Raw genomic sequence first — 26,289 nt, 5'->3', positions numbered from 1 at the left:
TGCGGAAGTTGAATCGGGGGTCAGACACACACCTTGTTGTTTCAAATGTTGTAAAGAAAAGTGTGGCCTAAAGAAAAGTGTGGCCACCTACTTCCTGTCCTGGTAAAATGGTGTTTCCTCTAGTGGCCGCATCAACCGGATGTCATCCTCATGTCCTCACACATCAATCTCATGAGCCCTTTGGAGAAACCACATCCCATTTGGAGGCTTGGGATCTGAGGTTAAACCCTGTGCCGTGTGATTCTCCTTGACAGTCAGATTCCAAAAGTGTTGGTCTGTCCTAAGCGAGCAGGGGAGAGCGCCAGCACCGCTTGAGAAATGTGATGGGAAAGCTGACCGCAGTTTCTTCGCCAGGGTTTGCTTCTTTCATAAGATGGGCCAACTGGAAGGTGGTGGACTCAGATGACCGCCTTGCTCTCAGAATTGCTGTTCTCAATCTGGGATTTCAGTATATTGCTCTGAGATGGGAGTAGGAAAAAGCTATCTGAATTTTGTTGCTGCATTTCCTATAAACACATTGCCAACCTTGTACGTTGTACATTGATGGTCCCCCTTTACATAAATCTCTGTGTGAGGCATTTAAAAAACTGTTTACTTGCTTGGGCCAGGCATGGTAGCTCACATCTATAATCCCCACACTTTGGGAGGCCGACCTGGGAGGATCACTTGAGCCCAGGAGTTTGAGACCAGCTTGGGCAACATGGTGAAAACCAGTCTCTACAGAAAATACAAAAATTAGCAGGGTGTGGTGGCATGCGCCTGTGTCCCAGCTACTCGGGAGGCTGAGATGGGAGGATTGCTTGAGCCTGGGCGGTGGAGGTTGCAGTGAGCTGAGATTGCACGACTGCACTCCAGCCTAGGCAACAGAGCCAAACCCTGCCTTGAAAAACAAAGAAAAAAAGCAAACAAATAACTTGCTTTACAACTTGGTATATTTTCTCCTTTTGATGATATAAATTATGGAACTGATCATGTTTTCCCTTTTGTCCTGGCTACTTGGAAGCTCAGAGCCAATTAAAAGTATTTTCCTTGATTATAAAACAAAAATAAAGTCATTGCTGAACATTTTGAAAAATATACAAAAGCCTCAAGAAGAAGACCTGGCTCATGACGTGAACATGTGGGGTTCAAGATGAGTATTTGAAGGCAGCTGTCATAATCAAGCCACAGAGAGGGAAGAATGGTTGATATTAAGTTGCTGAAGTGCTTTGTAATGTGTTACAGCAACACGGTTGGTGGAATTGTCGTTTTAGATCACGCAGCGAAAGCCCTGAGTTTAAGACTAAAATTAATTTCTTCAGGTTGGAATGAGAACAATAACAGTACAGTAGTTACCGTTATATGAATACCTGCTTTGTACAAGGCACTTAAAGACCATCTAAAGACCTTTTTACCTCTTCACTCTCATGGTAGGGTTAAAGCCAGATGCTGCTGTCTTTCATTGCTGACTGGTGATTGCTATTGTGCCGTTTAGCAGTTGAGCATAGTATCATGGTTAAGCGTGTGTACGCTGGATCCATACTGCCACTGCTCTCTGTATAATGTTCTGCAAGTATTTAACCTCTCTGGGCATCAGTTTCCTCATCCGTCAAAGGGGGATAACAGTATTACATAGTGTTGTTATGAAGATTAAATAAACAATCTTTGCAGGGCTTGAACAGGTCATGGGTCACAGACAGCACTTACAGTGTTTGCCAAATAACTATCTTAAAGTTCATTTCTCATTCCTTACAGAATACCAGAGTATTTTGACCCAACAAATAGGGTAGGCTGAACACAGTGACTCACACCTCTGGTTCCTGCTACTTGAGGGGTTTAGGCAGGAAGATATCCTTGACTCTAGGAGGTCAAGACTTCTGTGAGCCACGATCGTGCCACTGCACTCAGCCGGGACTGCAGAGCAAGACCCTGTCTCAACAACAACAATAACAAATAAAATCATGTTTCTCTTATTAATGCCCAGAAATTCTGATGGCTTAATGGCAATGGGGATTTGAGGAAGAACTGGACTATTTAGAGCTTCTTGAACCATTTCAAAAAGGTTTTTGAGTTGTTGGTTGGGCTGTCCTTTAGTAAGGCTCAGTTAGTCTGTTTTGTGCTTGTGGCTTCATCCTTCCTTCTCTGATTTGTAGGACATTGCTAAGTTTTTACTTTACTGTAATTTCAACTCTAGACGTAACTGAGACTCTGGGATTTTCCTGTTGTAACTTTACAAAGCAAGATTTTTAAAATTTATAGATAATATTATTTTGGAACACAGATTTGGTTAGGAGGACTTATATTAACCCTGAAAGACTATCCAAGGTTGAGGGATTGGGTAGTTTAAAAAAAATTATAGAAGCCATTAATTTATTTGATGGACTCATTGATCCCTTGAGATCATTACATAATTGATATTCACACTCAGAAGGGTTCCTGGTGTTCAAGTGGCAGACTCAGTTTCAGCTTCACTCTTGAAGTACAGCAGCTGCAGCAAGTGCTGGGAGAAGGAGGCGGCCATGCGGGGACTGAGTGGCGTCTCAGTTCTCCCCACTGCCTCCTTTGAGCTGTTCTGGCTGCGTTCCTTTGTCTGGAAAGTGGGAGATTTGTACCTGTGACTTGTATAATAGTTTGTGTTATTTCCCTGGGTAGAGTACCTCTGGCACCTATTGTTGCTATGTGATAACTACTCTTGTTGTTGACTGACTGAATACCACTACTGCTACTGCTACTACTATTACTGCTACTGCTACTGCTGCTGCTGCGTGTTGTCTACTGTTAATAAATCTTCCCTGATGTCAGGGAAATACTCAGAGTAACTAGGAGAAGCTCTGTGGTATCCATGAAGTACAGAGTAATATTTGATCCCCTCTTTAATGTTCATTTCTACATAACTTTTAGATAAATCCCTTAATATGTCTGTTTTAATTTTTCCCAAGAGATAAAAAAAAATGACTCCACTGTTAAATGTCAGGAAATAATAAAAAAACAAGACTTTTAGGAACACCTATTTTGGGTGCTACTAAACCACCATTGAACCCTAGGTTGGTGATTCAGCTATTTTCTCGTGCTTTTGTGTATCTCTCTCTGAATTTTATTAATTTGTCATTTATGATGTCTGTTCATCTTGCCTTCCCAGCTAGATGTGAAGTTCCTTGAAGGCAGAGATACTCTACCTTATACTTTCACTATGATCCTCTCAGTACCTAGTACTGGGGGTACTTTCTGGTGCCCACACCTGGACTTAAAGTAATATTCTATTTAATAAATGCATTTACTATGATATGTGGTATCTCATGAAACTGTTTTGATGACCTCATCTTTCTGGCATCAAATAGTAGATAAATTAAGTGTTTCATGCTGCGGTCTGTCATGCGGGTTGAAACTCATTTCCTCCACCTGTACCCACGAGGTGCAGGCTATGGGAACATGCTTGCTGGTAGCTCTTCCCTGCTTTAATCATCAGCCAGGCATTTGGTGTTTAGCCATAACACAAATGAAAGCATTCCAAAGCTGGAAGAATTTTAGAACAACTAGACAACCTTGCTGTCTCTTAAGCTCCATGAAATTTAAGGTAGTTATGAAGGAGTCTAACTGTGACTGGTTTTCTTTTCAACACCGCACTATTTTGATTCCGATTGATTTGGCCTACGCTGTGTGGAACAGACACAATAAAGCCGGTCTTTATCAGAGAGGCAGTACACTGTGTATTGTTCAACTTGGAGTTTGTTTTCCTTTGGCCAGCAAGTGGGAGCCTCCCCTTTTGCGTGGAGTAGTAACACCCCTGGAGGCTGGCCTTCGCTATCATGCCTTCCCACCCCACACGCTCTGCAGACCCAGCCAGAGGGGCTGACCACTTGTGCCTGGGAAGCCAGTTTCCTTTCCTTCCTTGGACCACTGGCATGCCTGTGCCTTGCACGGCCGGGGACTCGCAGCTGTTCCAGTTGCAGACTTTCTGACTTGCATTTTCAGCCGAGAATGCAGGCTGATAAATGCAGGACAAGTGGTAGAAGTGTCAAAAAGGAGCTGGTGATTGAGTCCCCCCTGCAATACAAGGATGCAGCTCAGGGCGAAGTGGAAGCAGAGAGCCCGGGCCCTGTGCCGGTAAGAGGGTCTCGTACAGTGTTGCTATATCTACCCCATGCTGGGGTCTTATTGTGCGTGTGGACGGGGTTGACGCCTGTTGCCTGTCTTTGATTTCAAAACTTGCTCTGCTTGTTCCTTGTGAACTCCTCTCTTTCCCTGTAATATGACTTTGATTCCCCTTTGATTCTTCTTTGTGAAGAAAGAAATGTTGACATTTTGTGGGTGAATGTGGTTTCTAGGAGGTTTCTTTGTATGGAACAATTATGTATTGTTCACAATTATATCCCACCTAGCTGCAGTGTTTGCAAATGTAAACCCAGGGAAGCATATTTTAATAGCAACTATAGGGTTGAAAAAAGATGTGCTTTGCAAAATTAAAACCTTTTCTACGTTATTTATGCTATTGAAAATGAGGCAGGTCCCATGGGGGGGTTTTAAGGAACATAACTGTTGGAAATATGACATAGTTTAGAAAGGATAAAATTACATATGTTCTTCTCACGCATTTTACCAGGAGGTTTGCCTTGAATAAAGTAGGGAAGAACCTAAACTGTGAACCAGCTGATAGAAACGTCTCTGTTCTTAACATCAGCTAAACTCTCAGCATTTGGGTAGAGCCAAGTGCTTTGGTGGACTTTGTAGGGGAGGAATGTGAAAAATGGTTGTGTTGTTATCATCAGTGAGTAGGTTGTGCTTCTCTCTCGGAATTTCTTCAGTACAATAAAGGCACATAATTTTTTAAGCAAGCTGCACAAAACCACTAACATGCCCTGCAGAGGGGGGACAATTGAGCCTTTCAAATTATCTGCTAAAGAGATTGTTAAACTAATATGTAGTGATTTTATTTAGTGATTTTTTTTTTCTTTAATATGGAGGTTCAGTTGATGTTACCGTGAGGTGTCTGCTTACTAATTTACTTAATTTTCAATTAATGTCTAAGAATCTGAACTTAAACTTTCCTATAACAGATTTGATTTGAACTGAGTTTCTTTCTTTGTGATTCGTGAGACTGCCGTATATTGTATTGCCTTGAAAACTATATTACTAACCCTGAACTGAAAAAGTTAGTAAAATATCATGGTCTTTTTCACTGCAGATTTTCATCTTAGAAATTTAGGTTTCTTCTCTTCACCCTCTGCTACGTTGTTTAGAAATGTAATTCATTGTTCTGGATTCCTCGCTGCCAATGTAATATCTGGCTTATCTGTTAGGTTGCTCGCAGGCTGAATGGGTTTCACTGCTTAAAGCAGCTGATGTAACTTATGATTTCTTGGAGGAAGTTGTGTGGTTTAGGTTCCCTTGTGAATATTCTTAAAAATCTTCTGTCAGTGATTCTCCAGCTGTGTAGAAATATTTGTCTACAGGACTGAATACACTGTAGAAAGATGCTGTGCTTTTTTTTTTTTTTTTTTTTTAAGCACACAAATGACTTTTTAAACTTACTTCTCTTTCTAGTGCTCAAGAAATTTGCCATGTATGTCCCAGCTATTTGTTTAGGTAAATCTCACTCCAGGCAGTTCCACTGGGGTCCTTTTCCACTGCAGTGGATAAGGCTGTGCTGCCTACAGCTGCAGTTGGTGGGAACACTTGTCACAGCCCAGCAGCTTCTGGCAGCGTGGAGACCTCAGCTCTGCGCACCTGCAGAGAGGCGTGAGGGAGGGAGGAAGCCAATAGTGATACCAGGAGTTTTTTCTTATCGGGCAGTGTTTCTCTTCTTCCAGCAGGTTAAACAAGATAAAAAGAGCTGATGTCAGATCAGAGAAGCAAGGATATTTCAGCAGGGCCTCTGCCTAGGGGCAGATCTCTTACCTGTGGCTGTTGCTGCCCACTGGCAAACAGGAGTTCAACAGACTGCTGGGAAGACAATTTCTTTCTCAAAATGATTTTTCAGAAGGAGGCAGACACCATGTGCAACCTGTTTGTGGCAGTACTATTCATTGTTACAATGTCAGGGGCCCAGGGGCTTGGTGAGAATCCCCAAGACTGTCTATCATTTGAATGAATTCTACCTAGAGACGTTTAAATGTAGGTAACATGCTTTATTCAGGAGGTAGCATTTTGAAATAAAGTTTTGCTGTTTTGAGTTATGTACAGAAACAGTCCTTGGGGAAAAATATTACCTAAGTTGAAAAGGATAAAATTAATTAATGCATGTAGTATAGAAGTAGGAAAAACAAGAAATGCAAATAGTGTAGTAGTAGGAAAAACAGTGTCCTTGTTTTGAGTCTCCAGTGGTGACCACTATTAATAATTCAGTGCATATACTGCCAGACTTTCTCCTGTGCCTAGAACAGTATAACTCGTGTGTGTGTTTAGAGGATGTACTATTATAGTAGATTTCGGGGTTAATTTTCTCCCAGAACATGTCAGTAACATCTTTTGTCACCATATGTGGATTTATGCCTTTTTTTTTTTTTTTTTTTTTTGAGACAGAGTGTTACTCTGTCACCCAGGTTGCAGTGCAGTGGTACGATCTCGGCCCACTGCAACCTCTGTCTCCTGGGTTCAAGTGATTCTTCTGCCTCAGCCTCCCAAGTAGCTAGGATTATAGGTGCCCACCACCATGCCCAGCTAATTTTTGTATTTTTAGTAGGGACAGGGTTTCATCATGTTGGTCCGGCCAGTCTCGAACCCCTGACCTCAGGTGATCCGCCTGCCTCAGCCTCCCAAAGTGCTGCGATTACAGGCGTGAGCCACCGCACCTGGCCTATGCCATTATTTTAAGGGCTGCATATTATCTCATTTTAGGTCTATACTATCACTGGATGGTTTTTCAATTTGTCTCTAATTGTTTGCATTAGTAACGAGGCTACCATAAAGGTACCCTTAAGTAGATCTTAAAGCATGTAGGCAAGCCAGTATTTGTTCTAGAAACTTTCTATCAGAAGTTCCCTCCTGCCCTTATGATTGGTGGTAATGTTTTTTCTCCTCTGCCGGGGCCACCTTGAAGGTTTCCCTTAGCAGTGGTTGCTTGTTTAGTGTTACAGAAAGTTAGTGTTTCTTTTTCTTTCTCTTTTTTTTTTTGGAGATGGAGTTCTTTTTTTTTTTTTTGAGATGGAGTTTCTCTTGTTCCCCAGGCTGGAGTGCAGTGGCTCAATATTGGTTCACTGCAACCTACGCCTCCCTAGTTCAAGCGATTCTCCTGTTTCAGCCTCCTGAGTAGCTGGGATTACAGGCATGCACCACCACACCCAACTAATTTTTGTAATTTTAGTAGAGACATGGTTTCATCATATTGGTCAGGCTGGTCTCGAACTCCTGACCCCAGGTGATCCACCCGCCTTGGCCTCCCAAAGTGCTGGGATTATAGGTGTGAGCCCCTGCGACCGGCTAAAAGTTAGTGTTTCTAAGAGAATATGTGTTTGGACATTATAAAGTTTCAGAGGCTGCAAGGTTCAACTTTACAGGTACCTACATGGGTGGGTCTTGTCCCCTGCATTGTGACAGTAAGTGAGGGAGGAAGCACATGGTGAAACTTCCCCATTTCTATCCAGGCTTACTGCCAAACCCACTGAGAAATGGCTTTGGGGGCTAGAAATCACTACCAGGGGAACAGGCAGGATATTCTTGATGTCTGCATGTTAGTTTCCCTGCTCACATTTGAATACCTATTTTTACCCCCTACCCCCCCAGCTCTAACATAGTTCCTGGAAACAATTTATTCTAATTGTTACTGCTCAACAGTTTAGAGGAAAAAGGTGTGGCTTCAAAGTGCCGAAAAAGGCTGGGTTCTATGTCATTTACGCAGCCCTTTCATTGGGTTACTTTTGTGAGGATGGTAGGGACTGCAGCACAGGTCTTATTCTGGGAATTTTTAAGGTCGAAGGATGTGAAGATTGAGAATAGCTGAATTGTCCTGTTAGGTGTACTCATTAGGTACTTTTTGAAAAGGATCAGCGGGCACTGTGACTCAAGCCTATAGTCCCAGCAGTTTAGGAGGCCAAGGTGGGCATTGCTTGATCTCGGGTGTTCAAGACCAGTTTGGGCAACATGGTGAAACTCTGTCTCTACAAAAAATACAAAAATTAGCCAGACGAGGTGGCATGCACTTGTAGTCCCAGCTTCTCAAGAGGCTGAGGTGGGAGGATTGTTTGGGTCTGGGGGAGTTGAGGCTACAGTGAGCAGAGATCACACCACTGGACTCCAGGCTGGGCGACAGAGTAAGACCCTGTCTCAAAGAAAACAAAAGTTTCTTTTCAGAGACACCTTTTGGGTGGCTCATATTTTCCTGGGATCCTCAAGTGTTAAAAGCAGAATTTTAGTTCTTACTTTAATGTTTGAATGACCTCATGATTACTTTAGCTAAATAACTCTGTGAGAAGGCAGCACAAGTACTACAAGTAGTAGAAGGACTTGGCTTCTGGTTGGACACACCAGTACATTACCTGGGAACTCTTCTGTCCCCCAGACAGAGGAGGAATGAGACGAGAAAATCTTTCCTATCCCTGAAGTTCTGTTTGCTCTAGAAATAGCAGACTAAGTGAAGTGTAAGCTTATGGGCAATGATCAGGTTGTTAATTTTCAATTAGACTTTAGGTGACTGTGATTGAGTTAATTAAATTGTACTTAGACAATAAGCCTTTCTGCCCTATAGGTTTTCCTGCATCTTTAGAGACAACTTTAGAAAAAAATAATTAATGGTATTACATCAATAATATTTAATAAGTAGTTTCCTTGTTTTTAAAATATTGGATGGTGAAAGAAAGATGTTCCCAAAAGATTTATATAGTGACCTATTCCTAGTGACAAGAACAGGAAATTTTACTTATTCAAAGCCATACACGTTCACTACAATGCTCTTTGTGTTTCATTTGTTTATTCATTAATTCATTCAACCCACATTTACAAGAATGGAGACTTGCCAGTCTTATTGGACAGTGCATGGAGGTGAATGAGATCAAAACCCTTCCTCTCCCCAGGCAGCAAGGCATGAGGAAGGAAGGGGTTCATTCCTCTGGAATGCTTTCATGTGATCTTTATCAGGCACAGTGAGTGTTAACGCCACCCTGTCCTTTCCAGACACTTAAGCAGACAACACTTAAACCATCAGCAGCTCCAGGAAGGACGTGCTTCAGATTTTTTAGCAGCTAACATAGGCAAAGCCCGGCTTTGCAGAAGGTGCAGGCCGAACCCCTGTCTGTTCACGTAAACAGTGTTACATGAGGCTCCTGCTGCTGCACACCTATTTTGTGGAGCGGTCGGTGGAAGGAATCTTTGGGGAGTGCATGCTTAGAAAGGGTCCGAGTGAATCTAATTCACATGCCAGGCCTGGGAAATGATCTCAGACGTGGGGCTTCCACAGCTTGTTCCCTACCTCATTGCCATGCCAAGTCACAGCTACCTGCTGGGTAGCAGTGTATAGAAAACTAAAATCACTTGTATAGAAAACTAAAAACTAAAATCCACCCAGCTCCGGCGTTTCTTTTCTCATGACCTGTCATCAGCATGGAGGGAGAATGGCTGGTGACTGTTTTTTTATAGCAAGGTAATGCCAATAGTCATGTAATAATAAAAATAGCCACTACTTATATGGTGCCCTGCTCTGTGCCAGGAACTGTTTTACGCCTGCGAAATGTTATTCAATTAATCCTCACAACTCTAGAATGCAGGCTCTATTCTTTTTCAGAAGAGGAAACTGAGCACAGAGAAGTTAGGCAACTTGCTCAAAGTTACACATTCAATAAATGGCGGAGCCAAGATTGTAGACTTTGGGTCAGGTTTTCTAAAATCCATACCTGGACACATATGCATGATTCATGAACAAAAAAGAACATATTCACTTGAGCTTAGCATTGAGACTGTAACGATGAACAAGAAAGGAAAAACACACTGCCCTTAAAAACTTAACAATTGTTAGAGAAAGGCCAGTTTGTAAGTGACAACCAACAGTGGTTGGTTGAATAGCATGAAGACAATGGTGGTCATGTGAAGAACTCAGAAATATGAATGAAGTAGAGCTGCCCTCAGGAGTCCCTCTTATCTTGGGTGTTGCATTTTATTATCTTCCCAGAAAGTTACATAGGAGCATAGACTGGTGAGGGTCTAAGAGTCTGGAGGCATCCTGTTTTCCTCCCTATTTTCCTTTTTAAAAAATGTATAGCATGACCCAGGTTAATCCTGAAATGTTTACTCCCTAATTAGTAAAATGGGCACTGTGGTCCCCATAGTGTTTGCAGAGGCTGCCATTTGTGCAGGTGTGCTCTACTCTTGGAAAGGTAGTGGCTAAACACGAGGCTGCGGAACAATGTCCATCTGGCTGGTGGCACGGGTGGGCCAAGAGACCAGAGACCTAATTTTGATCCTGCATCTGCCTCTCAATCTCTGCAGATCGCCACCCTCCTGGGCTTCAGTTTTCTTGTCTGTAAAATGAGGAGCCTGTCATACATAATCTCTAAGGTCTGGGACTCAGGTTCCAGTGTTAGCATCTTTGATCTCACAATAACCTGGGAGGGAGTCAGGTTTAGGACTGTGGAGTTTTAGTTTCAGGTTTTAAGCTTTGTTTATTCAAAATTGTTTGGCTTTTGAGTTGTTGGAGCTACAAAATGGGATCTTGGAATTCCACCTAGTGTAAGAAGTAAGACCAAAGGAATGGGTTGGCCACCTGGAAATGAATCAAAAATTTGGAGTTAGCAGGGCACTCTAGGCAGGAGATAACAAGACAACCCGGCTCCAGCCTACAGATAGCATATGACTGTGAGGATACTTTTAGAACCAAGAAGGATTGGAAATTATAGTTTTCCCCCAACTTTCCAGAAGTTTGAAATACCCTGTAATGTGATATACTAGTGCTAAGTCTCTTTTAGAATGACATTTTGAGGCTTTGGAAATTTTCAGCGCTCCCTTTCCTGACAAGTGTAAGTGCCACTTACCAGTGGGTCTCAAGGGCTCTGCCAGGTTCCTGGGGAGGAGCCAGTCTCGTATTCTGCTTTGGGATCTCCTTAATATGGAGAGTTGTCACTGCCAAGGGAAAGGCAGCAGCAAGTGGTGCAGAGAACCAGCACTCACTCACAGGAGGCTCACTTGGCATTTCTAAGCCAGGACTGCATTGCATATCAGACAGAGGTTGTAGCAGCGGCTGCCCTCCAGATCCCCCATCTCTGAAGGTTCTCTGGACTGCCTGTTCCACTACCACGTTCTGTCTTTTCTTACACTGAGCCATGCTGCATTGTGCTATCAGACCACTCTTTCTAAAACGCAGAGACAGGTGGGGCGTGGTAGCTCACACCTGTCATCCCAGTACTTTGCGAGGCTGAGGTGAGAGAATTGCTCGAGGCATGGAGTTTGAGACCAGCCTGGGCAACATAGCAAGACACTGTCTTTACACAAATAAAAAATAAAAAAAAATTAACCCGGCTTAGTGGGGCAGACCTGTAGGCCTAGCTATTTGGGAAGATGAGGTGGGAAGATTGCTTGAACCTAGGAGTTCAAGGTTACAGTGAGCTATGGTGGAGCTACTGCACTCCAGCCTGGGCATCAGAGCTAAACTGTCTCAAAAACAAAATACAAAACAACACAGCCCACAGAGATAGTTGTTAATTATCTGCTTAAAAGCCTTCTCTGACTCTTCCTTTACAGAGAAAGCAAAGCATGGCTTCCTTGATTCACAGAGGCTGACCCTGAATTTGCCTGCTAACCTTATCTCCTGCAGCCTCCGAAATGTGCCCTCACCCCGGCTTTCCAGCCTTCCTTCCACCTGGGGTGCTTTCACACCTGGGCTCAGCTCTGCCTTTGCCTGGCATGCACTGCACTGGATAAAAGGGTAAAAATCCTCATTTATGCTTCAAGCCCCAGCTCACGTGCCAGCTTCTTTGGGAAATCTTTACAAACCCTCTCCACACATTTCCCAGAAGAGTGTGTGCTCCTGTAGCCCATCGTGGCATCGTCGTTCCAGCCTGCTGTCAGGCATCTCTGCTTTGTTATGGTGAAGGTTTGTACTCCACTCTCCCTCACTAACAAGGCTTCCGCCTAACAGGAACCACCCGAGTGGTTTTGTTTTCTTTGTATTCGATCTCTGATATAATGTGAAAGGTTTTGTTGTCGTTGTTGTTTTTTCCTCCTGCTTCTCAGCGTGGTCCTGGTGACTCTTTGGGGAATGTGTAGGCAAAAAAAGGTTGCAGAAAGGGCCTACAGGAAAGACTAGATCTGAAAATCATTCACATTTTCATTCGCTTCTCTCCCACCTGCAAAGGTTTAGCCACCAATAACCAAATGTCTTGAATTGCCAAAAACTAGAAAGGGATGCAAGTAGAGGAACTTGCTTGACTTACATGTGATGTGGGTATCGTGCCCCTTTACTCTCCTGTGCATCTGTGATTTTGATCTCTATTAAAAAGTTGGTGAACATTTTATCAGAGTACTTTTGTGTACAGAAGTGCAAACATAGGTTCCCAGAGTCAAACTCCTTCTTGTTCCTCTCTTAGCCAGCACCCCTTTCTGTTATCAGTACCTCTTCTTCCTGGCAGCCATACCTGAAACCCTAACATCATCTTTGATGGTCATAGTACACTTGGAAAAATCACCGTGTGACATTATCACAACAGCTTCTCAGTAAATTGATTATATCTGGAAAAGGTGGAGATCCACAAGATACAGGCAAAGAAGATGGCTCTTCCAGAGAGAAAGAGTTCAGAAAGGTGGGGCCTATTGAAGTCACAGGAGAATGTGGTCCACTGCTTTATAGAACCAAGACTAGACCTAACTTTTATCTCTCATGTGGTATTTTTTCCTAACTCTTGTCTGCCCAAGTGAAAATTTCAGGAAGCGGACTGTCCTTTGTTTTGCCATGAAGTTTAAAAAATTACCTGTATATTAAAATTTCTTACAGTCTATAGTAGTGCTGTCTAGTAGAAATATAACATGAACAATATCTATAAGTTCTTCTCTGTTAGTTTTTGAGACAGAGTCTCGCTCTGTCACCCAGGCTGCAGTGCAGTGGAGTGATCTCAGCTCACTGCAACCCAGGCCTCCCGGGTTCAAGCAATTCTCATGCCTCAGCCTCCTGAGTAGCTGAGATTACAGGTGTGTGCCACCACACCTGGCTGGTTTTTGTATTTTTGGTAGAGACGGGGTGAACCATGTTGGCCAGGCTGGTCTTGAACTCCTGGCCTCAAGTGATCCCCCCCACCCCGCCTCAACCTCCCAAAGTGCTGGGATTATATGCAGCCACCACACCCGACCAAATTTAAAAGTTTCTAGTAGCCAAGTTAAAGTGAAAAGAAACAGGTGTAACTAATTTTAGTAATATAATTTTAACCCAATATTTCCAAAATACTACTATTTCAATTTTGAATTTTTATGAAAAAAATCAAGGTATTTTATATTTCATTTATCGGATGTCATTGACATTTGGTGTCTGTTTTATGCCTGTAGCACATCTGAATTTGCAATCGTCACTTTTTTTTTTTTTTTTTTTTTTGAGACGGAGTCTCGCTGTGTCCCCCAGGCTGGAGTGCAGTGGCACGATCTCGGCTCACTGCAAGCTTCGCTTCCTGGGTTCACACCATTCTCCTGCCTCAGCCTCCTGAGTAGCTGGGACTACAGGCGCCCACTACCGTGCCCGGCTAATTTTTTGTATTTTTAGTAGAGACAGGGTTTCACTGTGGTCTCGATCTCCTGACCTTGTGATCCGCCTGCCTCGGCCTCCCAAAGTGCTGGGATTACAGGCGTGAGCCACTGCGCCCAGCCAGAATCGTCACATTTTAAGTGCTCAGTAGTCACCTGCGGCTAGTAGCTGCAAGCTACCACATTGATCAGTGCAGGTTTATACTTACACATTCTTTAGCTTAAAAACCTCAAACCAAAAAGCTGTCATTTTGTGGGGGAGTCACTGGATAAGGAAAAATATTTGTGATTTTTTTTTTCTGTAGGAAAAAAATTACATGATTTAAATGTGAGTTTTCCTTACAAAGGTCATGCCTTGAAATATTTGATGGTAATATATATTACATACTACTTAATGGCATTAATATGTGTCAAGGCATTTAAACCCAGTTCTTTGGAAAGATTTAGTATTTTGGAGTATGATTTTTTATATTTTTGAAGTGGAAAATGACTTTTTCCTGGAAGGGACTCTGCGTTTTATCTCTGCTGTAGTGAGATTGTAAAGCCTGGGTAGTTCAGTGCCTGGCAGATCTCAGAGTAGGGAGAATTTCCCTCCTCCCTGGTGACGTGGCGCCTGAAGCAGCCCCGTGTGGAACCATGTTCAGCATTTCTCATATAAAGAGGAACAGAAGCACTGGAGAGGCACTTCTGGTTCTAGAAATCTGAAATTCCATCGTGCTTACTGTTCATGTGTGATGGGGAAGGTCCTGGTCTTGGGGCCAGGAGACCCAAGGATCACCATCTGTGTGACCTTCAGTAAACCATCTAATTCCTCTAAGCGTCAGTTTCCTCATCAGTGAAATGGCGTTGATGCAACCATACAGTGGTGGGAAGGTTTAATGAGACAGTATGCGAGTAATTCAGCAAAAGTATGTATATTATAGGGGCTAAAATTCTATTGAATGTGAACTACACATAACTGTGTATGGTCCTCACCACCACCATTTGGTGAGTTCGTGCTCTGTCCAGACACTACATATTGAACCCTGTCAATAACCTGGTGATAATGATAACAGAAATTATTACTTTTCCCATCTTTAGATGCCAGTATGGAGATTAAAAGGTTAAATAAGCAAGTTGTCCAAAGGCCACATAGCCAATAGGCAGTGAAGCCAGGATTTTTTTGAGAATACGTTTTAATATGAAATTCTCAAACATACACAAAAGTAGATGGACTAGTGGTGGTTCTCAAACATGAATGGGCACCAGAATCATCTGAAAGGCTGGTTAACACAGACTGAGGCCCCAACCCCAGAGCTTCTGACTCCTTGGGCCTGGGGTGAATGTGTGTTTCTTTTTTTTTTTTTTTGAGACAGAGTCTCTCTCTGTCGCCCAGGCTGGAGTACAGTGGCCGGATCTCGGCTCGCTGCAAGTTCCGCCTCCCGGGTTTACGCTTCTCCTGCCTCAGCCTCCCGAGTAGCTGGGACTACAGGCGCCCGCCACCTTGCCCGGCTAGTTTTTTTGTATTTTTTTTTTAGTAGAGACGGGGTTTCACTGTGTTAGCCAGGATGGTCTCGATCTCCTGACCTCATGATCCGCCTGTCTCGGCCTCCCAAAGTGCAGAGATTACAGGCTTGAGCCAGAATGTGTGTTTCTAACATGTTCCAGGTGATGCTGATGCTGGCCCAGGACCAAACTTAGAGAACCATTGTACTGATGTAATGAACCCCTGTATACCTGTCACCACCTCTGGCGGTAATTCACATTTTTGGGACTAGGATTGAAACTCTAACTCCCAACACCTGCCCTTTACTGGTGTCTATACTGCCTGCCTGGCAGTGGAGTTTGCAGAAACTGTTTTGTGAACTATTTGTTATGAATATTCCATTCCCTATCCCCAATATCATAAAATAAGTAGCTTAAAGTAAGTTGTTTTGAAATCTGACTAAATCTGGCTTTTAGAGCCTTTTAGCTTAATTACTGGCCCTCTTCATTTCAGAATTCCAAAAATAGTTTTTATTGATCTAGGAAGAATTAACAATTTTAGGTCATAATGCTAAAAAAGGAAGAAAAATGCCTGGAAGAGTCTACAGTCTAGATTTGAGATAGAATTATTTATACAACTATGATAGCACATCTTTTTCTTTTTTGATTTTATTTCTTTTCACATGTGAAAAAAATAGGCAGAATTAGAAGCCAAGACTACTATATGTGTGTGAGAGACACATGCTGGACCCACCGCAGGCGCTCTACCTGTTCCCTTTTCACCCTTCCGGGCCTGGAGTTGGCCCATGCCAGTATGAGGGTAGGGAGAAGACACGTGAAACACTGCACTTGCAAGGGAGCTGCTCCCGTCCCACCTAGCTCTCTCCTCATGTGACTCCCTGGGCACAGGACGTGGAGAAGTCTCCTAAATTCCTGTCTTGTCTTCCTCTCCTCATTGACATTCTCGGCAGCATCCCCAGCGAGCACAGCTGATGGCAGGCTGTTGAGGAGTTGTGTAGGTTTTCCTTAATTGGTATTATTATTCCTGTCTTTCTTATTATTTCCTTTTCTATTATCATGTGTCTCTTACCCATTTCAGGTGCTATTGATTTGACAAAATCAGATTTTGTCAGATTTGTCAAATCTGTATAACTGCTGTTTAACAACATCGTGTTAGTGTTTATAATATAAAAAACTGAATTCACAAATGTCTAATTGTTGGTATTAGTCTGTTCTTAGGATAACACCACATTGGAGCATGAAAAATATATTTAGATGTCTGGGAGTTTGGTGTTTCTTATACATTCTTCCAAATATTCTCCAAAGCATTAACTGCTTTTGAGCTTATTTCTAAATCTAAGTTTAGATAAAGTTTCCTTTTTCCTCCAGTATTTAGATTACATGTGTATGCACATTGTCAATGAAAGTGCAAAATTAAAATGTAGGCATCGTTTTAGTAGGAGCTGAGACAAGATCCTGGGCCAGGGCTCAGGAGGTTCCTCCTGGGACGCCGGGACAGTCCCTAAACTCCCAGGCTCTTGGGTTTCGCAATGTGTAAAATGAGAAGACTGGACTAGATAATCTCAAGTTCTGATGTTTGCGCAAGCTTGTAGTGCTAGATAGAAGCTTTTAAGCTGTATCACTGAACCTGTAGTACCTTTTAAAAAGCATGCTTTCAAACAGTTTCTAGATCATTGTTCCTACAGACACTCATGAGTGTCTGGAGAAGAACATATACTACTGAATGACAGTGGGATTCTATCTTGATTATCACCATCTCCTAGTTGTAATGTCCTGAGTCAGGGACAGAAGAGCATGTCTGTGACAAGCTAATGGAGGGCATCTTCCTTCCACTGCAGGAGGACGTGGGACCTACCTCTGTGTCTCTCAGCTCCTCCTCCTGTTTGCTGGCTTCCTGAGGGCCCTTCCTACTGTGGCTCTACCTGCCACTCTGGCCTCGTCTCTCCCTGCAGGCTTTCGCACATGTAGGTGCCCCACGTGAGCTAATCATTAATTAGCTTAAATGAACACTATTCCAGTATTTGCTTACTTTAGAGGAGAGACTGAGGGCTGTATGGACGAAGGTGGAGCAGGGGTCCTTGTGAGGAGTGTTGCTCCAGTGTTATCCACCCTTGCAGAGGAAGCAGAGTGGGAGGGCGCTGGCCCATCCGGTGCTCCTTGAGCACGTCCATCTGGGAGGCCCGCTGCTCACCTCAGGTGGCGGCTGTGTGGAGTCTCTTTTCAGAAGGGCTTTCTCGTAAGTATGGTTTCCCCCATGACCTTGGATTTCCAGTGGTGCTAGAGCACCTGTGGAACTGGGACCCCAAGCCCCCTTTATGCACCCTTATCCAGCTATTCCAAACTCCTCGCTACTTCCAGAGCTCACCATGCTCAGGGAGAATTTAGCATGAAGCGCATGAAGCTTAAGTTTCAGGATCCCTTTCAAGGCACTGGAAGAGATTCCAGCAATTTTATATCTATTAGTTTGTTTTTTTTTTTTTTTTTAACCTCACTGTAATTGTATATGTTTCAGGCCCTACAGAGTCTACTTCCATCCAGACACATGCTCCCTGGTGTCTCAATTTTCTCTGCAGGAAATCCTCAATCTGCCCTGAATCCTGGCTGGCTTGTTCATCTCATTGATCAGCTCCAGGAACCTCCTTTAAGAAGCACCCCACATCATTGGGGTCATCCAACACACAGTTATTGAATGCTTCTGCTATGCTCGGTGCTGTTCTAGGTGCTGGAGACAGCAGTGAATACATAGGGCTGTCTTGCCCTCATGGAGCTTATAATCTAGCTGAGCAGAGGTTGGGTTCCTTCTAGTGGGCCAGATGCCAGTCCTGGTCCCTGCTGCTGTCATTCATTCTGCTGATTGTTCACACATGTGCCTTCCCTCTGACTGCCAGCTCCCTGGGGTGAGGCTGTGTTCTTTTTATCTGGATGTCTCTGGCACAGTGCATGTGAACCAGCTCAGTGAATACCTGTGGAGAGAGGGAACTCATACTGCTCATCCCATGTGTACACAAGGAAGGGAGCGGCTGTTATTTTCCTGTGCCCACTCTACTTATAGGAAAATGAGGATCCTTCCTGCAAATTTGACAACTTCAAGAAGTTCCTGGTGGGGTTAAGTAGTGAGAGTCGTGTGCACGATGGGAGTGCAGGAAAGCTTGTATGGCCCACACCTGTGAGCACGTGGCTTCAGAAGCCCCTTTCTGTTGCAAGCTGCCATCTCCCCATTCCCATCCCCAGCAACAGTACTGGTGTCCTGGTGGCAACGTTGAGAAGCGCTTTGAAAATGGACCAACTTTATCTCAGCCTATCAAGTAGCTTTTATAGCCATGCAGATAAATCAAGGAAGTCCTAAATTCTTTATAAGCAGAAATGACAAATTTCTCATTTCTTAAAATAGCTCCAAGAGTTGCCATTTAGTTTGCTATTTCAAGAAGTGGCATTTGGGATTTCAGCTTTTGTTAACATTTAATCACCAGAGACTCAAGGACAAGAAATGACTGGAAAGTTCATTTGAAGCTATCACGTCTGAGGCAAGAGCAGTGAAATTGCTTTGCTCTTTGGAGCTTAGCTCTTCCCATGGTTTTTGAGGTTTTGTACACGTTTGGCCAGAACTGAACTCAGTTTGTGGGCTCACATTGTGCAGGTCTGCTGGATCCAGAGGAATCTCATTTTCCTGGCACTGAGAACATTTCCTGCTTCTGATTGCCTTTTGATCTGGAATTTCAATTTGCATGATGTTGGGCCGCCAGACCCTAAGCAGCAAATGCTGTGGGAGGGAGGGAGTTCCGAGAGATTGAAGGGTGGGGGGGTCATGGTGGGGCCTTGTGGAGTCCTGCTTTCTGGCCCCCATGGGTGGTGTAGGGAAGTGTGATTGCTAGAGGTGCGCCATGCTGCCCGCTGCCATGGGGACTGGCAGGGCCTTGGTATCAGTGGCTCACCTGTGTCCATGTTGTCCCTTGAGATGAGGAGCTCTTTCTCCCCAACCACTCTGATGATGCCACATAACTCTCTGTGAGCAGTGTCCCATGGGGTGTCCTGCCTGCCTGTTCTCTTCCTCACAATCCAAGATCCTGCTGCTGTCATGGAGCTGCGCTAATGGGAGGGAGTCAGGAGTGCTTTCCTCTGTCGCCCACCCACAGCTGTGGTTCTTCTCCGCTGGCACACACCGCAGCAATACTCAGTCCCGTCTACAGTATAAGCAGCTGTCTGTTTCCTTTGGGCTCAGCCCCTGAATTTCAGTGTCTGCGATGCAGTTTTCTCTATGTTGGGTCATTATTTGTCTTCCTTTGTGCATGTCCCTACCATTATTGCCTATTTTATTTTGTATGTTTCTGGAGGTCGAGGAAAGTTTTTTTTTTTTCTTTAAAAAACCTGTCATGCTCTGGGCGTAGTGGCTCACGCCTGTAATCCCAGCACTTTGGGAGGCCGAGGTGGGCAGATCACGAGGTCAGGAGATCGAGACCATCCTGGCTAACACTGTGAAACCCCATCTCTACTAAAATAAAAAAAAAATTAGCCGGGCGAGGTGGCGGGCCCCTGTAGTCCCGCTACTCGGGAGGCTGAGGCAGGCGAATGGCGTGAACCCAGGAGGCAGAGATTGCAGTGAGCGGAGATTGTGCCACTGCACTCCAGCCTGGGCAACAGAGCGAGACTCCGTCTGAAAAAAATAAAAAATTAAAAAAAATTAAAAAAACAAAAAACAACCTGTCATGCAGCAACATATTTAATAATATGAATAACTCAATTTATTATAATACGTGTTTACAGTTTGCAAGGTTCTGCCTTTTCCATGCATTGACCTAGTTGAGTCCAGCCACAGCCCCAGGTGACTGCACAGCTCGGCTTTCCTTACCATGCCACCATCCTCTTCAGCATTCATGTGGACACATGACCCTATCAGGGCAGAGTAAGGTTTTGTGAGGGACCTTTCAACATTTGAGGGACCAAATGTTGAAAAGTAATTCAACATTTGAAAACAAAATAAGGCATGGAGGTGAACATTTATTTAGAATTTAAAAAGAAATAAATTTTAAAAAGCTAACCCAAGCCATAAACACCAGAAATCCAGGGAAACAACACATTTTTATCAATGAACCTCTTAATACACCTCCATACTTCTTCCCTACAGTTTTGGGGCTTCATATTCTTTTATTGCCTCTTCAAATGATCATGATTTTGTATCATCATTCTTCATCGCAAGAACAGATCAGTGTCTCCCTTGGCGTGATTAGTCCAAATTTATATTTTATTATTGAGAGTTTAGAAAAGTTTCTTCTAGTTCCACAACATCTGGGAATGTCACAGGAATTTTAGGATTGGAAAAGCTTCTGTTAGGTTTCTTTTGTATGTAAGCAATGCAGTTTGGGGGCATTCTTAGTTTGTGCAATGGCTAATCTTACATACCGCCAAGTAGTCCTGGGGCCACATACCTTAGAACAAGGTGACATGGCCTCCCATTCTCTGTGTCATGACATTGGGTGGACACAGCAGGCACGTTCCTGGAAATCTTCTAAGCCAAGGTGCCCAGCAACAATGGAACTGTACAAGAACCACTGGCAAGCTCTGTTAGCCCCACAGGACGTGTCCCTGGGGCCTGAGTGGGATGCTGAGGGTGGCAAAGATAACAAGACTCAGCCCTGCCCTGAGGCACTGATAGTGGAGCTGAGTGTTCGCAGGTCACAGCAAGCCAAGGACTGTCATGAGAGGCATCCCAGGACTGATGCTAAGTAAGGATGTGGCAGCAAGGCGCCAAAGGCCACCTTTGTGGGGAGGAGGGAGGTAGTGCCCCAGTTCTGTGTGAAGTGCTATATGCCTGCCTGGGGCTAGAGCAGCTCTGCTTTAACTTTTTTGCCAGGTTGCCACATTTGCTTTCTTCGTAGACCGTCGGCCAAGGGGCTGTAGGACTGCGACAGGTGTAGAGGTGGGAGGGGCACATTATGCCTGTAGAGGGAGTGACTGGAGCTGGCTCATGGCAGAAACAGTGGATGCAGCATTGCCTCTTTGCTGGGCCCCCGGCTTACCATGAGACCGGAAACCTTGCATCTGCCTAGCTAAGGCGGGGCTCTGTTCTCAGGGTAGGCTTTTGTCCACCTGAAGAATTCTTATTCTTCTTCGCTCTCTCCAAGCATTCCTTCCTTAGTAAAGCGAAGAAACTTCACAGTCCATGGAGGGCAGTGGGCTTGGCCTTAGCTCTGCATTTAACTTCTCCCAGTACCTCTCTTTACGTTGAGCTAAATATTTACAGGCCTGGCTCTTCCACTAGCCCAGGGCTTCTTCGACTCAGTTCCACATGACCACTTTCCAGGGAATTACAGCCCTCCCCTCAAAGCTGTGTATACAATCATAGAAAGCAAAGAATGTATACAGTTTTCGTGGGGAGAGGATCCAGGCTCTCAAAGGGGTCTGTAACCTTGAGGAAGCTCGGGACCGGCCTTGTTTCTTCTTCCTCCCTGAAATTGAAAATTCTAATGTAGTTCCTGGGGCATCATGATTGATCAGGGATTTTCCAGAATCCCCTGTTCAAGCATAGGTAACTGGTCCCTGCTCCTGGAGCTCCTGACTTGGCTCTGGACTGGGGCCTCAGAATTTGCGTTTGTAACCAGTTCCCAGGCGATGCTGAATCACCAGTTCCTGGGAGCCCACTTTCAGAACCACTGTTGTGGACTATTTGTGGACTGAAAGTACTACCGCCCTCTCCCTTTCTGATTTCACAGGAAGCCTGAGGAATGAATGTTCATAGATAAGGACTTGCGCCTCCACATGACGCGGAAAGCTGAAGGACTTGTGTATAGACTGAGTTAGAATTTTATACACTATAAAAGCAGCAGTCACCAGTGTGTATGCTCTGAATGTCGTGGGCTTGGGAGTCAGCCAGGCCCCACCATGCTTAGGGAGAAACAGCATCCTGAAATATTCACAGTTCAAACTGATGACTTCTCAGGGTTTCAAAACACGATGGTGCTGATGGCTCCAGAGCAGCTCCACCAACAACCATGGTCAATTTGGGTAATTCTGGTTTTCTTTTGAAGATAGAAAATTAAGAACTTCTCCCTTGGAAGCCTGTCACCAGGGGAAGAATTGAACTTAAGCATGTTGTGATAGCTTTAAAACCAAGGCTGTGTGCCAGATCTGTGCCAAGCCTCGTTCTTACAAATAATAGCAGGAACCGGCAGTCTGGTAATTAGCCTACATCATTTTGCCGTTAGTGTGACGTTCTTGTCACTAATCATGTCGCAGGCCAATCAGTTCCTTACGCTTGTGGGCTGTCCCCGCCTCCATGCCCCACCAGCACCTGGAAAAGCTTAGCAGGGCTGAAGAACAGTGAACAGCTGCCACCAGTGAATCATAGTTTAAAAAGAGTTGAAAATAGGCGATTATCCTCTTAACCCACAATGTAGTGGATGCAGTGGTGTGACTTCCCACAGATCCACCTCCAAGTCTCCTAAGTCCCTTTCTTCTGCCATTTCTGTCTTTGGTTTCCTCCCCAGGGTGCCTCCATCCCTGCCTCTCTTTTCCTTTTCCTCCCCTGCATCTCCTTCTGTTCCCTTTGCCTCTCTCCCTCACCAGTTTCCATTCTCCAGCCTTTCTCCTCTGATGGTTTCTTTCTTTTCCCCATCAAAGGACACCTGTAGAAGGGAGGCATTGTGCCTGGTCTTTTTGCCTTGTTCTTAACTCAGGCAGCATGTGACCACTCCCATGCTAGGGAGTGAGTCATGTGTCCTGGAATCAGTCATGTGTCCCGGAAGTGCTTCCAGCAGCTGCTAAAGACCTCTGCCCTATGAGGTCACTAGGAGTTCTTTCATTAAGTGACCTGAGTTAGGGTTTGTACAAGTTGAAAATTTTCGCAGTCCCTGATACATGTTAATCCTTCATGAGATTTCTCTTATTGTTCAGTCAGTACCATGAGTTTTCCTGGTCATGGTACTGCATGACCAGTCTTTAACAGAAATGTTGGCTTATAAACTCCCCTTCACACATTTACTATGGTTGAGTATTGCTGAGCACACATTGTTCAAAGGGTAGCCTAGTATAGGAGAAGAAAGAGTTCTGTTTAACAGAAGACTGCGTCCTGTCCCAGTCCAGTTCTGCTGGGTACTTGGTGGGACACTTGTAGCAATTAGCTCAACTTAGGATCCTCAGTTTCCAGTGTCAGTCGTTGAGTGGTAATTGTGATCAGTGAAAACACCTTGAAAGTTACACTTTGTCACACAAAAGCAAGATAGTAGCCACAACGTTGCATCCTTTCATTAGATACCCCCAAGATACACCTTGGGGGGATACAGAAATTCATCTAATTAAAGTATTATTTGGTGCCCTAAATACATGAAACTGACCCATGAATATTTTTATTATCAAACATTTTAAGCAACCCAAGTTTATTCAGATAGGTGCGAAAAAATCATTAAATACGTTAAGAGTTGTAAACATGTATGTATCTTACATGTCCAGAGACAGGAAACACATCAGTAATTGAACATGGAAAATTAATATAAAGAATTACTAAATTGGTGAAAGGGGATTAACTCTGTTGGGGGTAAAGTTAACTCTAAATCAGGCTGTGCCCTTGGGCAAAATCTGGCTGCTGCCTGTTTTTATAAATAAAGTTTTATTGTAATACTGCCATGCCCATGTGTGTACTTATTGTCTGTGGCTGCTTTTGTGCCGCAATGGCAGAGTTTACCAGTTGTGACAGAAACTGTAAGGCTGGCAAAGTCCTTTACACAAAGAGTTTCCGACTCCTGCTGTAAGGATACAAGAAGAGTAAATGCAGGAACAGAGATCCCCAAGGAAGGAACAGACTGGGAAGAGCCTGTCATCCTTACCCAAGGCAGAGATTCAGGCCTCGCTGGAGAGTGTGGTTGTGGCCCAGGGATGGTGGCTGGTGGCTAAGGTTGCTGAGGTGCTGTGGGCTGGAGCTGGTGGGCAGGGAGCCACCCACTGGGGGGAAGCTGCTGAAGCGGTGGCAGCAGGGCTCTTTAGATGGCTGCCCACATGGATGCCAGTCCAGCTTCTTGGAGGGCATGCCCTTTGTAGAAAGCCACCTGACTGCCCTGCTGTAGGAACAAAGTCAAACAAAACCCCAAACCTAACAGCATTGGCACCTGGGAACAGCCCATTCTCAGCAGTGTCCCTCCACGCCCCTCCCTGTCCAGGACTCACAATGCACCTCTGCCTTCCGACAGTCTGAAGAATCACGGGCCTTACCTGGGGGGAGTGGAGCCAAGGGCCCTGTGCAAAGGGGGCTGTACCCAGCTGAGGATTCAGCCCTGCCCAGCCTGTGCCTGTGCCTGTGCCTGGGCAGGCAGCTGGGGCTGTCACGAAAGAGTCCCCCTGGCCCGTGGTTATGGGGTAGCCACCATGTAAGCCAGGGAGAACATGGTGTCTACCCAGTCTGCAGTGTTGGTCCATCTGACCTCTTTGTAATGGAATTTTAGAAAGTTATGTGCATATTTGGGTTTTATTAGGAATATGGTTACGGTTCCTAGGGAAAATGTTATTAATCACGACATCCATTCATTTTGCCAACAAGCATTTATTGACTGGTTACTCTGTGCAGTGTGACAAAAGAGTGAATCTTTTTTTTTTAATTAAAATAGTTTGAAAAATATTTTCTGGGCAATTCTTATTTAAAAATAATTTGTATAAAGTTTTTTTTTGTCTTTTTTGAATGTAAAAACAGTTTACCATTACCAGCATTTTACTATATAGATTTAATTTTTTGGGCTTTGCATAGTTTTACTCTCTGTGCACATAACACATATTTTACTTAATTATAATAATTGCGTACTTGTTTGGGCATTGCTTTTTTTCTTAGCATGTCAAAACATCTTTGTAGAGTCTCATTAAATCAAGTAATTAGAGTTAAGTATGAGCATGTATCTGTATAACAGGCAAAGCAAGTTGACTGCTACTTCAGACAACTCCAGAATCTCAGCAGCTGAACACAGTAGGTGTTTCAGTTCTTGCTCCTGGGGCATTTCAGTGCCTGTTTGAGCAGGCGGTCTTCTGCAAGGGGATTCAGGACCCAGACTCTTTCCATCTTAGGTTCATCCTTTCCTCAGGCCACCCAGTTCAGAGTTGGATCCTGTGTGCGTGGCTGCAGAGGGAAGGGGGAGGGGCCACATGGAAGCCTTTTGTGGGCCCAGATGAGGCAGTGGCCACATCTTTTCTACTAAAATACAATTGGTTAGAAGACAGTCACGTGGGCACACCAAACCATGAGGAGTCTGGGAAATGTGGTTCACCTGTATTGGAAAGGAGACAGGTTTTGGAAACAAATAGCAAGCCTCAGTCACAATTGCCAATTTAGATGCCACATACCAAATATCTTTAATATACTTCTTCTATACAAATTGTTGTTTTTAATACATGAAGCATTTATTGAGATTGTGTATATCAGGTGATTATAGTTTCAAAAATAATCTTCTAGTAACTGTTGATATAATGGACTTAGTTACTTTTTTTTTTTTTGAGATGGAGTCTTACTCTGTCACCCAGGCTGGAGTGCAGTGGTGTGATCTCAGCTCACAGCAACCTCCGCCTCGCCAGTTCAAGCAATTCTTGTGCCTTGGCCTCCCTAGTAGCTGGAATTACAAGCATGTGCCACCACGCATGGCTAATTTTTATACTTTTTGTAGTGAAAGGGTTTCACCATGTTGGCCAGGCTGGTCTCTAACTCCTAACCTCAGGTGATCCACCCATCTCGGCCTCTCAAAGTGTTGGGATTACAGGCGTGAAACACTGCGCTTGCCCTGGACTTAGTTACTTCTGATAACATCTTCTATATGCCTATTTTAGCATTTGGCATACTATAATATAGTTAGTTGAATATGTATCTTTATCCCTGACCTAGCCCAGTCAATGCCTCGTATGTGGAAAGTGAGCCATAAACAAGGTGGCAGTGACTGCGATAGATAAAGGGATTTTAACCAAGAGATCTAACTTTGGAAATAGCTAGGAAAGCCCTATTCTCTTCTTCCCTACTTACTCGTTACCTCTTTCTCATGCTCAGTGCATGCTAGGGATGGACGTCCCCATCCCCTAGGATTCGCCCATGAGCCCCGGTTTAAGTAGTACCTGCCCCCCTGGCTCTGACCCAGCTGCTTGCCTGGTTTGGGCTCAGCTCATTATCTTTCTACCTTTGGGTATTACATATTAAGTATAGGTATCTGGGGATAGGGAGGG

General features: G+C 44.2%; 1 protein-coding gene across 7 annotated transcripts in view; it reads left to right on the top strand.

Annotated features, from left to right (window-relative positions):
• The window catches only part of DOCK9 (dedicator of cytokinesis 9), a 299,448-nt gene that overhangs the window by 108,727 nt on the left and 164,432 nt on the right, over positions 1 to 26,289 (top strand). For 2 of the 7 annotated variants that reach the window (XM_025364041.1, XM_025364039.1), the window contains exon 1: positions 3,790 to 4,083. The exons of the other annotated variants lie outside the window; for them this stretch is intronic. In XM_025364041.1, the coding sequence (XP_025219826.1) occupies positions 3,958 to 4,083 (126 nt within the window). In that variant the 5' untranslated portion in view covers positions 3,790 to 3,957. Of the gene's footprint in view, positions 1 to 3,789; positions 4,084 to 26,289 lie in introns of those variants that run through there. 7 annotated transcript variants of the gene reach the window in all.

The sequence above is a fragment of the Theropithecus gelada genome, chromosome 17 (assembly GCF_003255815.1).
Source record: "Theropithecus gelada isolate Dixy chromosome 17, Tgel_1.0, whole genome shotgun sequence".
Classification (NCBI taxonomy): Eukaryota; Metazoa; Chordata; class Mammalia; order Primates; family Cercopithecidae; genus Theropithecus; species Theropithecus gelada.
Note: the sequence above shows the minus strand (reverse complement) of the source record. Positions and strands in the feature narration are given on the sequence as shown.